The sequence below is a fragment of the Callospermophilus lateralis genome, chromosome 9 (genome assembly GCF_048772815.1).
Source record: "Callospermophilus lateralis isolate mCalLat2 chromosome 9, mCalLat2.hap1, whole genome shotgun sequence".
Lineage (NCBI taxonomy): Eukaryota > Metazoa > Chordata > Mammalia > Rodentia > Sciuridae > Callospermophilus > Callospermophilus lateralis.
The window spans coordinates 52,441,851-52,454,881 of NC_135313.1; the positions used below are offsets into that span (position 1 = coordinate 52,441,851).

A 13,031-nucleotide genomic window follows, 5' to 3' on the forward strand; every position below is an offset into this window, starting at 1 on the left:
TAGCTCCTGGAGTGGTCCCTGAAAGAAGAACCTAAATACCCAAAAATTCTTAGGGGAAGGTCAGGGTGGTGGTTCTGCCAGCTCTTTCTAGTTCTGGCAACTCTTCATATGAACTTTTTTTTTCTTCCCCTTTTTGGGATGCTGGGAATCAAATCCATGGCCTCATGCATGCCAAACACACACTCTGAGCTACATCCCCAACCATCATTCTGGCATTTCTTGTCCAAAGGATTCTTTGGTCACTGGCCTTTGGGGACATACAGCATTTCAGGAAGGGAAGAAGGAAAATACTGTTAGTACTAGACAACCATGTGTCTGCTGATTTCTCATTGGGTATAAAGCTGTAAGTGTGGCCAAGTCTCTCCTAAATGATACAAGATTCATTGTAGATTGGACTTGATTGTATCACCTGGTTCCTGGGTTCTCTGGCTCTTGTCCTTGCTTTCACTCCTCAATTAAGGAGATTCCTGGATAATGAAGTCTTGTTAATCTGATTGCTATTTAACAGTGTCTCAGTTTCACTTGAAGATTTGCCCAGGAGGCAGAAGCTGTTGACACTGCCTCAGATGCAGTATTAAGGATAGCAAAGTGCCACTACCAAGAACAGCACAGAGGGACTAGAAAGATGCCAAATGGGAGTGAGTGGCGCCTGCCACCCTGTCTTTATTCCACAATCTTCCACTTCACTTTTCCCATACAACAGTCAGTAGAATCTAACCTTCGTTGCCCTTCTCTCCATGCCCACAGCTTAAAAGGAAAATGGAACACAGTTAGGAAGGGCTCGTTCCATCTTGGCACCCTGTGAGGTGTCACTTTGCTGGATCTTTATCCCAGGTGTTAATTGACACTGTTAACCTTCTGCAGTGATGCCAGGAATTAGTAATGAGAAAATCACATTCTGCTTATCTTGTAGTAGGAAGTTTTATTTAGAGAACCATGTTTCTTTAGCCAAAGGACACTAAGGTAACACTGTCCTATTTCTTGTAACTTGGAAAGATGAGTCCTGGTATCTTATGAAAACTGTTATATACCTAAAAAGTGGGATCTTCTTAGCTACTTATGAGTATATTACCCAAAAATTATGTAGATATTTTCCAACTCATAGAAATTTCAGTAGCATTAAGGTATACTCTTTCACTGAGTAATTAAAAGCAGAGTGGTTTCTTTGTGTGTACTTTTTCACTTCTCATAAAATTATAATGTTTAACTTAGTGTGGGTATAATACGTAGGCATATAATTAAATATTCATGTCCATTAAGTGACATCTGTATCTACTGTGTGACTTTTGATGAGTTACTTAACTTTTGTATGCTCGATTTCTAGTTTGGAAAGGGCTGGCTAATAATGATAACTATCTTTTAGGGTATTATGAGGATTAAATAAAACTAATACATATGTATTAGTGACTGGAACAGTGCTCAATAATAATAATTATTATACTTCACATTATTTGGAATTTTTTGTTTACTCTTAATTTATAACCACAACTATGTAGATTTAACTATTTTCTCATTAATAAATAAAGGACTTAACATGCTACACTTTTGTCTTCCCCTGGGATTTTTTTTTCACCTGGACAAAGAACAACTTGAAAAGTCCTTGAGCAAACCAATCAAGAGCAGTAAGAAGTCAATAAAGATCTACAGAGATATTTATGGAAAGATATTCAGGATAGAGATTGTAGACTAGGGAAATCACTGTTATATCTTTAGTTGTAATACATAAATTAAACCTATCCCTAGAGTGTACTACTACCAAGGCAGTACATTATTTTTCTAACCACCTCCCACCCCATGTGAAATAACATAGTAAGACCAAGGACCACTGAATAAACAATAGCATGAATCTATCATCAAGCTCCCACTTGGATGTGACAGGTGGTATATAAATATAATATTTGACTCATTACATGACCTGTGACATTTATGGTTTCATCAACCATACATTTGACATGAACAAATTCCTCAGCATCTTTTATCCATTCAGGATAAGCTGAGTTTATGCCCCACCAGCACCTGGAAGTGACATTGGCCTTAAAGTGGTGGTCACCATCAATTCTGCTGAACCAATTACAGCTATATGTCTAAAGATAACAAAGCAATATGTGCCTGGTGAGCTGGAAGGAAACAAGCCAAGAAGTCAGAAAAGCATTCCAACAGCACACAAAAATCACCCTGAGATGGCTTAATCTAGTGGTGGGCTCTCAGAAGAGTGCTTCATATCTACTAGTTAGCAATGAAATAGTTCTCTTAAGTAAGGGATGGCAAGCAGGATTGATAATAGCCAAGGCTTTAATAAATCAATAATATTATTATAACTAAGACATTTTTATTATATTCATACTCTGCAGTTGTGATTTCACAAGAAAAATCATATATTCTCCCTGTTGCCTGTCTCTTTTTCTCATATCCAATCAACAAACATGTACAGAATAGCCATTGTAGAGATCCTCCCATTTGAAATTTGTATCATTGTGCATTTACTTGAGAATCTCCTACTCCCTGTGCTGACCTATCTACTTTCCTTGGTCTCGTATTGAAGATATTCTACCAAGAGGCCCATCTAAGCTTCTCTCCAGCCACACCCACCCACTGCCCTGGCACTTCTGCAACAGTCCTTTCCTGAAGCTTAAATTTTCCCACCAGAATGTAATTTTCTCTGCCTATTCTTATGTATCTCTTTCTTTGAATCTCAAATCAAAAGGTTAAATTTAGGACATCTTCATTTATACCACTCCTCTCTGGTCCCTTTTATTTTGTTCTGTATCTCCTGTGCATACGTGTTTGCTATTTTAGCTCACCTTTGCACATCTATGACTCTGAATTACAGTTGTTACCTCATGTATGTGTGAAGCCTACCCTACCATCTTTATGCACATACAGATAAATTTAGAAAACTGATGTTTAAAAAGTTATCATTATTTAGTGGGGTACAGGGGTGCGTGCCTTATAATCTCAATGGCTTGGGAGTCTGAGGCAGGAGGATCACGGGTTCAAAGCCAGCCTTAGCAACTTAGTGAGGCCCTAAGCAACTCAGTGAAACCCTGTCTCTAAATAAAATATAAAAAAGGGATGAGAATGTGGCTCAGTGGTTAAGTGCCTCGGGGTTCAATCCCTGGTACCAAAAAAAGAAAAAAAGTTATCTTAAAAACTTTTGTGAGATTTATCGTCCATTTCACCTTATAATTAAGTCACTATGCCATATGTTTTGTCTGTACTTATCAAAATGCATTCCATATTTTTTGGTCTGTTCAAGATAAGATTCAAGTGAATTTACTTAGATTCTTTTGTTAATGTGTCCATTAGTACTAGGTGCCAAAAAGATTTGGGAGGGAGAAGGAGATTTCCTAAATGTCAATAAATTAACTCAATGTTTTCTAAGTTTGCTATAATTTGGTTTGGGTTTTTTTTTTTTATTGAAAGGGTTTTGTTTGTTTGTTTGTTTTTATTTTTTGTCTTGCCCTCTTTTCTTCCTTTTGATCTAGTACTGAAGTCACAGATCTACTTATGTTTTGTGTATAAATTAATTTAACACTAATTGCTATGACTTCAGAAATAAGGATAATCCCCACCTCTTTTGTAACATACAGTATCTGTATTTGGAACTGGAATCATCAAAGTGACCCATGAAGCAGATGTAGATGTCTCCAGAATGTAGTGTCCTTTCCACCCAATAGCATCTGTTAACATGTTACTTTATCATCCTGTCTTAGAACAGAGCTAGGAGAGATGGGTATTTAGTTTGAAGGGAAATGGTTGTGGAAGGTCATGCCCACATGCATGACCTTGGTAGGACACTCAAAGCTGCTGCTGTCAGCCACATGCTTGAAAAATAACCCCAAGGGGCATTGGTGGGAGGGCACTGATGACAAAGCTCACCTTCTTCACAATTTTTCCCTAATCCCGTTGTACAGATCCTCTGTTGTATACAAGGAAGGGTTCATTATCTAAAACCTCTTCGGTACTGGTCTACCACTTCATTAAATGCCGAAACATAGTCAAGTGCTGAGTTGTAAATGTCTGTGGTGCCTTTGATTGAATGTATTTTTTTTTCCTGCATGGTCATCCATTGTGGTGTTTGCAAGTAGCAAAAAAATGAGCCTGATTTGTTCTCCTTTGTAGAGCCAGGCCGAGGCCCACTACAAAGGAAGTAAACATGCCAAGAAGGTCAAAGCACTAGAGGCAACGAAAAATAAACCCAAAATGGTTTCTTCCAAGGACAGCGCAAAGGCTAATCCCAGCTGCTCCATCACTCCAATCACAGGCAACAGCTCTGACAAATCAGGTCAATGACACTTTCGTTCTTTACATTCTTTGTGTTGCTCCTATTCCCCTGCCCCCACCCTGTTTTCCTCCTCTCAGTTGTTGCATGTTACTCTCCATGATTTACTTTTGTAATATTAATATGTTACCTTCACAGGAAGGATTATGTGTTTGCACAGAATCTAAGCATTTGCTATGTTTCCATTCCATGTTGTGAAATATATACATTTAAGTATATATGTGTGTTGAAAAAAAAAAATATATATATATATATAAATATATGTGCATGAAAAAAAATGTAAAGGCCACTTGGTCACAATGTGTTTAGACAAAAATCAGGAAGTAGATCTAAAATACTGAGTTATTACTCCTTTCTATTCCTTTTGTGTTTGGTTCATGTTAGAGCTTCTAAGTGAAAGAATTCTTAAGCTTGTTTCTAATAAACGTTTTTATGTTTTATGTTTTTATCCCAGTAATGGAGAGTTGAGGAAGGAGACAAAATCATGGAGTTTTCTGAGAATGGCATTACTAAATGAATCTGGAAATTCGTTTAATAATAAAAAATTTTAATTTTTAATAATAGAATTTCTCTCAGAGTTAGAAATACAAAGATTTTAAGGAAACTGCTTACAAAGTTATGAATTTATTAACAGAAGAACTTTACATATAATTGGAAGCAGACTACTAATGGAAGTGTCTTCTAAGAATTTATTTCTTGAATATGCAATCTATAATATTTCTGAGTAGGTGCACTCAGTGGAAAGAGAAAATACTCTTTTTTTCTTAGCATGGATACCATGAAATTGGATGTTTAATAGGCCTTCTCACCTTTGGCCTTGGAGCTGTCATGGATATGTCATCATTTCAGTATTCTGATAAAGGAGACCAAGAGGACATGTCCTTCCTCCCTTATGTTCCTTTCTTTCATTAGTGACCTCTCTGTTGTAGGCACTCTCATGCTTCTGATTCTCTTCCACTCATCAAATCAACATTGGAGGAGGAGACTTAAGAATGCTTTCTCATGATTTCCCAGGGCCTTAGAAAAAAAGAAGTCCATTACTCTAAGGGAAAAGTTCAGATAACCTATTCAGACAAGGAGACTTTGTAAAAAGGGACCGTTACCAGTTAGATCCCATAGATGCTGGTTTCAAAACCATTGTAGCCTAGAAGTTAGCTGCCAAATTTGTTTTAAAAAAGAAGAAGCCTTTTTGTTCTCTGTGTAATACTCACAGAATCATATTATCTGATGATCAGACTATAAATGCTAAATCTTTACTTAGCACTTCTTCACATCTAAAGAAAAAGACATAGATAGAGAATTAATCTTTAACCCATATATCCATCAGATAATAATAAATACTATCTCCATTTTAGCAAAATTGCAAACCACAGTAAGGTAAGCATTGTGGCACTTATTTACTAAAGGTTACCCAGTGTTTGGAGGAGCAGGATCTCTCAACTCCTGACTTCCTGCCTGCTTTCATTTTCTATAGAATGTTGTTGCCTCTATGAAATAATACTCAGCCAAAGATTTTATTACCTGAAGTATGCCTTTTGCCTCCAGCAGAACTTACAAATAAAAGAATAAAATAATGGAGGTTATTGTTACTCTATTCTTCTAGCTTATTTTGTGACTGGAGCTAATAGAGCAGTTGGTAGGTATTATAAACATCCCAATGTTGCTACTGAATGTGCTCAGTGCTTCACCTAAGTTATTACTTGGGAATTGAGTTTGCTCTAGGGATAGAGTAAAATCACTGAACAGAAAAGGAAGTAGAAAAACGTCAAAGAGTAGGGGATAGAATCAAGAAAATAACGTTATGGAAATAGAAAATCCAAATGAAGGGGCCTGAGTTATTATTACAGTATCCCTTATACCTACGATGAGCTCAGTAAGTACATACTGGAATAAAATTGAACAATTCAAGGTTTTTCTTGCAACACATGAATGCTAGCAGATGTTCAGTGAAACAAAGAGACTTCTTAAGCAGCTATACTTGCCTAGTGAACAACTGGAGCATATACCAGGGTCAAGAACCATGGTGGTATAAACAAGGAAAGAACCAGTCTAGAAGAACCCTAGAGAATAAGAGTAGAGTCAGATAGGGGGTGGGGGGCTCAACTACAGCATCCCCTGAATATATCTGTGGTGATCTTTAATCCTGTGATCTCTACCTCTCTTTAACTTGCCCACTGCCCACTCCTACCCCATACTGCCTATCTAACAACAGTGAGCTCATTACTATGGAACTGTACAGATTTGGACTAGAAATAATGGAAACCACTTATATTTTGGATGGTATACTTCCTTTTCCTTGTTACCTTACTTAAAATCTATGTAAATTATTGATCAACTTACTGGTTAGATCATTCAAACTACTTGTCCATATTTTATATAAGTATTAATAGTAATAAAATATTTATTTATCCTATTATGTCCACAAAAGCAACACACAAGTTGTTGGGAGGGGTGACACTGTTTAAAAATAGAGTGGGTTGTATTTGCTAAGTAGATACATGTTCTTTTGTCACCTTCAACTGAATGTAGCTTCTTTATTTATTTATTTATGCATTACAATGATATATGATAGTGGATTCATTGTCACATATTTATACAAGCCTGAATATAGCTTCCAAATGAGAATTTCCTCATGTGTTTCATACAGTTTTCAAGTTAGAAAATTAGAAGCGTTGCCCAGATGGGAAATCTGGTCTAAACGATGTAATACACAATTTATTGTTAATTACCTATTTCTGAATCCTTGAAAAGCTCCTACAGCTTTGTCAGAGTTATAGATTTGTTGGTAGCTGGCTTTTTATTCATTTAAATTGTCATTTTAGAAAAACAGAATGGTGTAGGTGGAACTTAGTGAAGAACGGGGTGGGAAGAGGAATGTGACTGTGACACTTAATTGACTGGAATGTTTTAGTTCAGACAACATTGCCTCCAAGGAGTCAGCCAAACATTAGCATAACAGTCACAGTGAAAATTCATGGTTGATTGGCAAATCTCATGAGACTGAAATTCCCTAGAGTTTGGTCTTTTTCTTCTGAATGAAGAGCTCTGTAAAGTGGGCTTAAATACCTCTATGTGAGTCCTAGATTTTTGAATGAAAATTGAAAGTGTTTCTTATTTGATGCCTGAGCTGCCAGATTTTAAATAATCAGACACTTACAATATCCATAGGGTTGCCTAATTCAATTTCCAGTCTTATGTTTTAGCACTAACTTAGCAACAGAGGGTGATTGAGTAAAAGCAAATTTTGTGAGAGAAGAAAGAACCAGGTTGAAGGAAAGGAGCTACTGGGAGAGGAGTGTCCTGGGATTCATAGCACACCATTCAAGGTGAGGTGTAATTTCAGAGTATCTGATGAGGAGAATGGGACCCACAGATGACCTCCCTGTGCTCCTTGAGAGCACTCATTAATTATTCCAAGATGTGATCTAACAGTCTTTCAAGAGCTAGGGTAAGCCTTCTTATCTATTATTTTGACACTTGGGACAACCATTTCTCTCTTTATGTTACACATGGGGACATAATTTGGCTCATGTTGTATGTGGATCTGTGCAATACAAAGACATTTGTTATAATAGAGCTAACATATATAGAAATTTCAGGGTATCAAGGCAAGCTTTTTGATTTTTTTCCTCTCCATCAAGTAAACAAAGGGGTTTAAACTGCAATAGCAGAAATTTCATTTATTATAAGAAATTCTAACTGCATGATTTTTAAAAAGTTAAGCATGTTTCATTAAAGATAGTTGAGGAAGAATAGCTATCCCATTCATTTTTTTAGAAGTTGGGGCAGAATTAAATGTAAAACACAAAGGAATGACTTTATGGTCTCATAGGATCTGCCCCAACCTTTAATGATGCGTCAGTGGGAGTCTGAAACATAGTGAGAGGGAGGAGAAATGTGCTTTGGGAGAATTGGGGTCAAAACACAGCAAGCGTTAGGCAGCTTCAGGAAGATGGCTAGAACATATTGGCCAGACACTCTACCCAAATTTCTCCCTGGAGTTCAAGTGTCCTAATGCCATAAGAGAGTACATATCCCTGCAATAATATGCCCCATACATCAAGCTGAAGGCTCTTTTGTGACAGTATTTAACCACTCATAGGTTCTAAAAATACAGAGCCTTCAGAAAACCTTATTTCTTAAAAGTAGTAAAATTCTGTGATAGTTACCCTAATGATAACATACTTTGATAATCAAACTAATAGTCCATATGTCTAGGCTTTAGTACTGGCATTTAAAAAATTAATTAGATATCATGATGAAAAAATACATTTCTAGTTTAGAGTACATAAAGCTATTTAGAGCTAAGCAGACTTTAATCAGTTGCTATCTAAACAGAGCAGAGCACAGGGAATGATTTAAAATGCCACAGATATATTTATAAATGCGTCTAAGAGCAAAGACGATGGAATCAGTATGTTCTGTTTGATAAATAACTATGAGAACACCTTAAATTTTTTCAGCTTATACAATCCAGGTGCACATGTATTTTCATGTGACCCTCCCCAAGTCAGGTAGGCCTGATGTTAGTATAAATCTTTTATTCATTCATGCAACAAACTTGATCTCCATTTATTCACTCAACATTCTATTGTGATCTACAGTATAGTATATCATGCATATTTATTTTTAAAATACTAGGGTGCAACAAAGAACAGTAAGACATTTTCTTGTCCTCAAAGGGCTCTCCAATTAGTAATATTTGTTTTACCATCTTGGATATTAGTAATAAATAATATATAGTCACCACCTTCAAGTTGCTCCCACAAATATAGTAAACATTAACAACCTGGGTCTTGGAAAGGTTGGAACTTATGTAGATCTGCACAATTCAAATCCTAGTAGAGTCAGGAATGAACAGAAACTCAGTACTTCTTTTCCCATGCTTATTCCATTATTCCTATTACTCTAAACTTGTCTGACTTCAGAGAATAAATACAAGTATCCCAATGAGCAAAGTCAGATACCACTAAACAATTTTTTTTTTCAGAATTAGTGAGTAGGACCATGTATTACTTTTAAATTGTCTGCTGACTATAAATACTTTTTGGTAGGCACTGTGGTAATGAAGGGGCCATTAAGGCTTTATTTTGTTCATAATTCTTGAGTTTCTGTGCAGATTATTGTCTATACTGTTTAACTGTGGTAGAACAAAGCTTAGTTTAGAAGCTAAATTGTTTTTCAAGAGAAAATTTGAACAAATCTCTTATTTCAAGTAAATAGTAAATGACAAATGTTCTCAAAACTCCAACTTGACAATGGTAGATTTTACGTGTCTAAAGATAAATATGCTCACTGAGATGGAAACTAATGTTGGTAATGGGCATTGACAATATGGCATAAGCCTTGTTCTGCCTCCAAAAGAGTACAGTTGGGTTGTCTCGAGCCTGTCTACATTTTCAGTAGCATTTTGGATCATCCCATCCGAAAGATTTCCATTGAGTGCCAGGAGATTGTTTTGCTTAGCCTATTCCTGTAACCTGTGGACACTGTGAGACAGCAGTTTTAGAAAAGTCAGGGGAGAAGGGAAAAGGGGACAGGACATCTCAAAACAGCTCAGTTTAGTTTTCAGCATGTTATGCTTTTGCATGGTCGCAGTTCCTCAGCTGTGAACCCATAACATTATTAACTAGTGGATTGGGATAAAATTTGCCAATCAAGCCTACAGTTTAGCCTTTTACACTCACCCTTTTGCCTTATGAAAGACACTTTCGATTTTGTCAAAGATTTCCAACAAAGATAAAAACAGAGACCCTCGCATTCATTTTTTCTGGGTTTCACTGTGTGTTTCATAGTTTTTACCTGTTGTTACAAATGGGGCCAAGTTTTCCAAATGACAACCTCTCATTTCCACTGACTGCTTCAGGACTCCCTCAGTTACTCAGCAAGGTCTTCTAAACTGCCTCTTCTCCCCTTTGGTCTCTAGCAACAGGACCTTGTGCTGTTGAATAGAAGAAAATGATAGTTTTCTGCTTTGGCAGCATTTATAGACAAAAGCCATCATAAATTTGGCAAACATCTACCCAAATCCAGGAGGCCAAGATTTATTATCCCTCATAAAATAATAGATTAACTATATTTATGACAAACATCTTAAGTCTGAAGTTCTGGGGTACAATCATGTAGAACATAAATAAATGCCATCTGTCTAAAAAGAACAGACCATTATACTAAAGCTCATATTTTTATGAAATGAAATATATCATTAAGACTTTCAAAATCAATTCAAAAATGAAATTGCTTCCATCTTTGCCCATGCACCTTGAATTTGACAACAGCATCCTGCCAGGCGAGGCTGAAAATTCTTTGATCGTTAAGTGTTTGTCATCCAAACTTCTGAAACTTTTAAGCATTTTATATTACTTTGAGGGAGACAATGTAGAACATTTATTGTTAGTTTCTCTGCTTTTGAAAGCTATTTTCTAGTGTTGCTCTAAGAAAAGTGAACCAAAAGTTGAGATCAATTTATGATTTACTGAGAACCTGTTAACTTGTGATTTATTGGGGGACATGTTGTAAACTGCTCCAAAAAGCAAAACCTTGGATTTCTCCTTATTAAGTCTATCACTATTAAAAAACTTTCTTAACTTTAGACATTTATTTTAGCTGTTATTACATATATTTACAACCTTTCTGCATTGAAAAGACATAGGAATGTAAAAGGACTTTGTATATGCATTGAATAATTTTGTAAATGTATAAACATAAATGCCCTTGAGATTTCAACAAAGGTTGTTACTTACATTTTAATGATATTCCACTTTTTTACTTCAGGATGAATTCTTTTACAGTCACCTATTTTTCTTACACAGGTGAATGATCAAATAGAGCTATTCAATAAGTATTTTATAGATTTTGTGGTGAAAACAACAGGTATGAGCCTCCAATCTCTGGGAGGTACTGACTAGGCTGAGCCAGCAGAGTTATAGATTGGCATAAACCCCTCTTGGTGTGTCCAGGAAATAACCCATAGAGTGAAAAATTATTCTGGAGACTTAGAATATAATGTTTTTACTCACTAGGTTATTACTTATATGGGGCCTGTTACTCTTTACTTCTTAACTGTTTCTCCCTCTGGGAATGGAAATTTCTGTTTCACACCTGAAACACAATTGCATTGTGGAAGCAGGTTACTTTTTTTGATTTCACAGGTTCATAGTTGGAGGGAATTTGCCTCAGGATGAATTGTAACTTATGTCTCACTCATACCTGATTTAGATGAAACTCTGGACTTTGAACTATTGAATTGATGGTGGGATAAGTTAAGACTTTGGGGACAATTGGAATGCATTGAATGTATTTTGTATGTGAGAAGGACATGAGTTTGGTGGGGCTAGGGGCAGAATGCCATGGTTTGAATGTCCCCTTCAAAACTCATGTTGAGATGTAACTGCCGTACTAATAATAATAGGAGGTGGAACCTTTACAAGGTGATTAGTTGGATTAATGTTGTATCATGGAAGTGAGTGATTTGGTTCCTGATAAAAAAGATGAATTTGGCCCAGTTTTCTTATTCTCTTTCTTACATGCTCCTTTGCCCTTTTCCCATGTTATGATGCAGCACAAAGGCCCTCACCAGATACCAGTACCTGAAAGGTGCCATCCAAGTGAGAAACACCTCTGCCTGACAAGTCCCTTCCTAGTTTCCTGAACAGTGTGTGGGGGGGGACACATTTTACTATTTATAAATGACCCAGTCTATGATATTCTATAATAGTAGAGAACAGACTGAGACACAGCAATATCATGAAACTGAATGATAATTATGTGCCTGATACTGTGCCAAGTTTTCATATATACTCTTTTTTTTTTTTTTTTTTAAAGAGAGAGTGAGAGAGAGAGAGGGGGAGAGAGAGAGAGAGAATTTTTAATATTTATTTTTTAGTTTTCGGCGGACACAACATCTTTGTTTGTATGTGGTGCTGAGGATCGAACCCGGGCCGCATGCATGCCAGGCGAGCACGCTACCGCTTGAGCCACATCCCCAGCCCTCATATATACTCTTACTTAAAGATTATGATAGACCTATAATGGATACTAGAAACTTAGAAATACTGGCCCAGGGCAATTCAGATAAAAAGTAGATTTAAGGCCAGAGTCTCACCCAGGCTATCCTTCAACTCCACTACCTTGATATTCTACCTGTGGATAAAGGTTTCTGGGCCTTACTGCTTATGCTTTTTGAAGGCTGTTTGAGATTTTATTTCACTAACTGACACTTCTAGAAGTCTGAAATCTCAGAAAGGTATATTGTTTCTTTCCCTACCCTATTTTACAACTGATTTTCTTTTGGGGGGTGGGGGATGAGTGGATTCATATAAGAATATTTTTACTAAGGTGTGATGCTGGGTGCCATTTTCCTACTCTGCATCTGTAGCATAATAAAAAGAGCATAAGCCTAAAGCCAGGCAGATTGGGTCCACCTCTCAGACCTCACATAAACCTTGACCAAATAATGCTTACTGAGCTTCTAGTTCCTCATCTATAAAATGGGAGTGTTAATACCTACCTTCTAGGGTTGCTCTCAGGATTAATGAACTAATAAATGCAAAGTGCTCAGCTCAGTGGCTATCATGTAGCAGACACTCAATAAATAGCAGCCATGAAAAGCAACCATTTGTTCAAAGAAATTTCCAGACCCTGTCCTTATTTTAACTCTATGATCATTTTGTGCCATGCTGGCATGCAACAGTGCCCTGCACTTACATTCCTCTTTATATGCTTGTTTTATTACCTCAGTAATTATATG

The 13,031-nt window shown here is 36.6% G+C and overlaps 1 protein-coding gene across 6 annotated transcripts in view; it reads left to right on the top strand.

The window, feature by feature from the left end:
* Znf385b (zinc finger protein 385B) overlaps window positions 1–13,031 on the top strand; it is a 358,632-nt gene that overhangs the window by 319,819 nt on the left and 25,782 nt on the right. For all 6 annotated transcript variants that reach the window (XM_076865705.2, XM_076865706.2, XM_076865707.2 and 3 more), the window contains one exon: window positions 4,123–4,285. In XM_076865705.2, coding sequence (XP_076721820.1) covers window positions 4,123–4,285 — 163 coding nt within the window. The remainder of the gene's footprint in view (window positions 1–4,122; window positions 4,286–13,031) is intronic.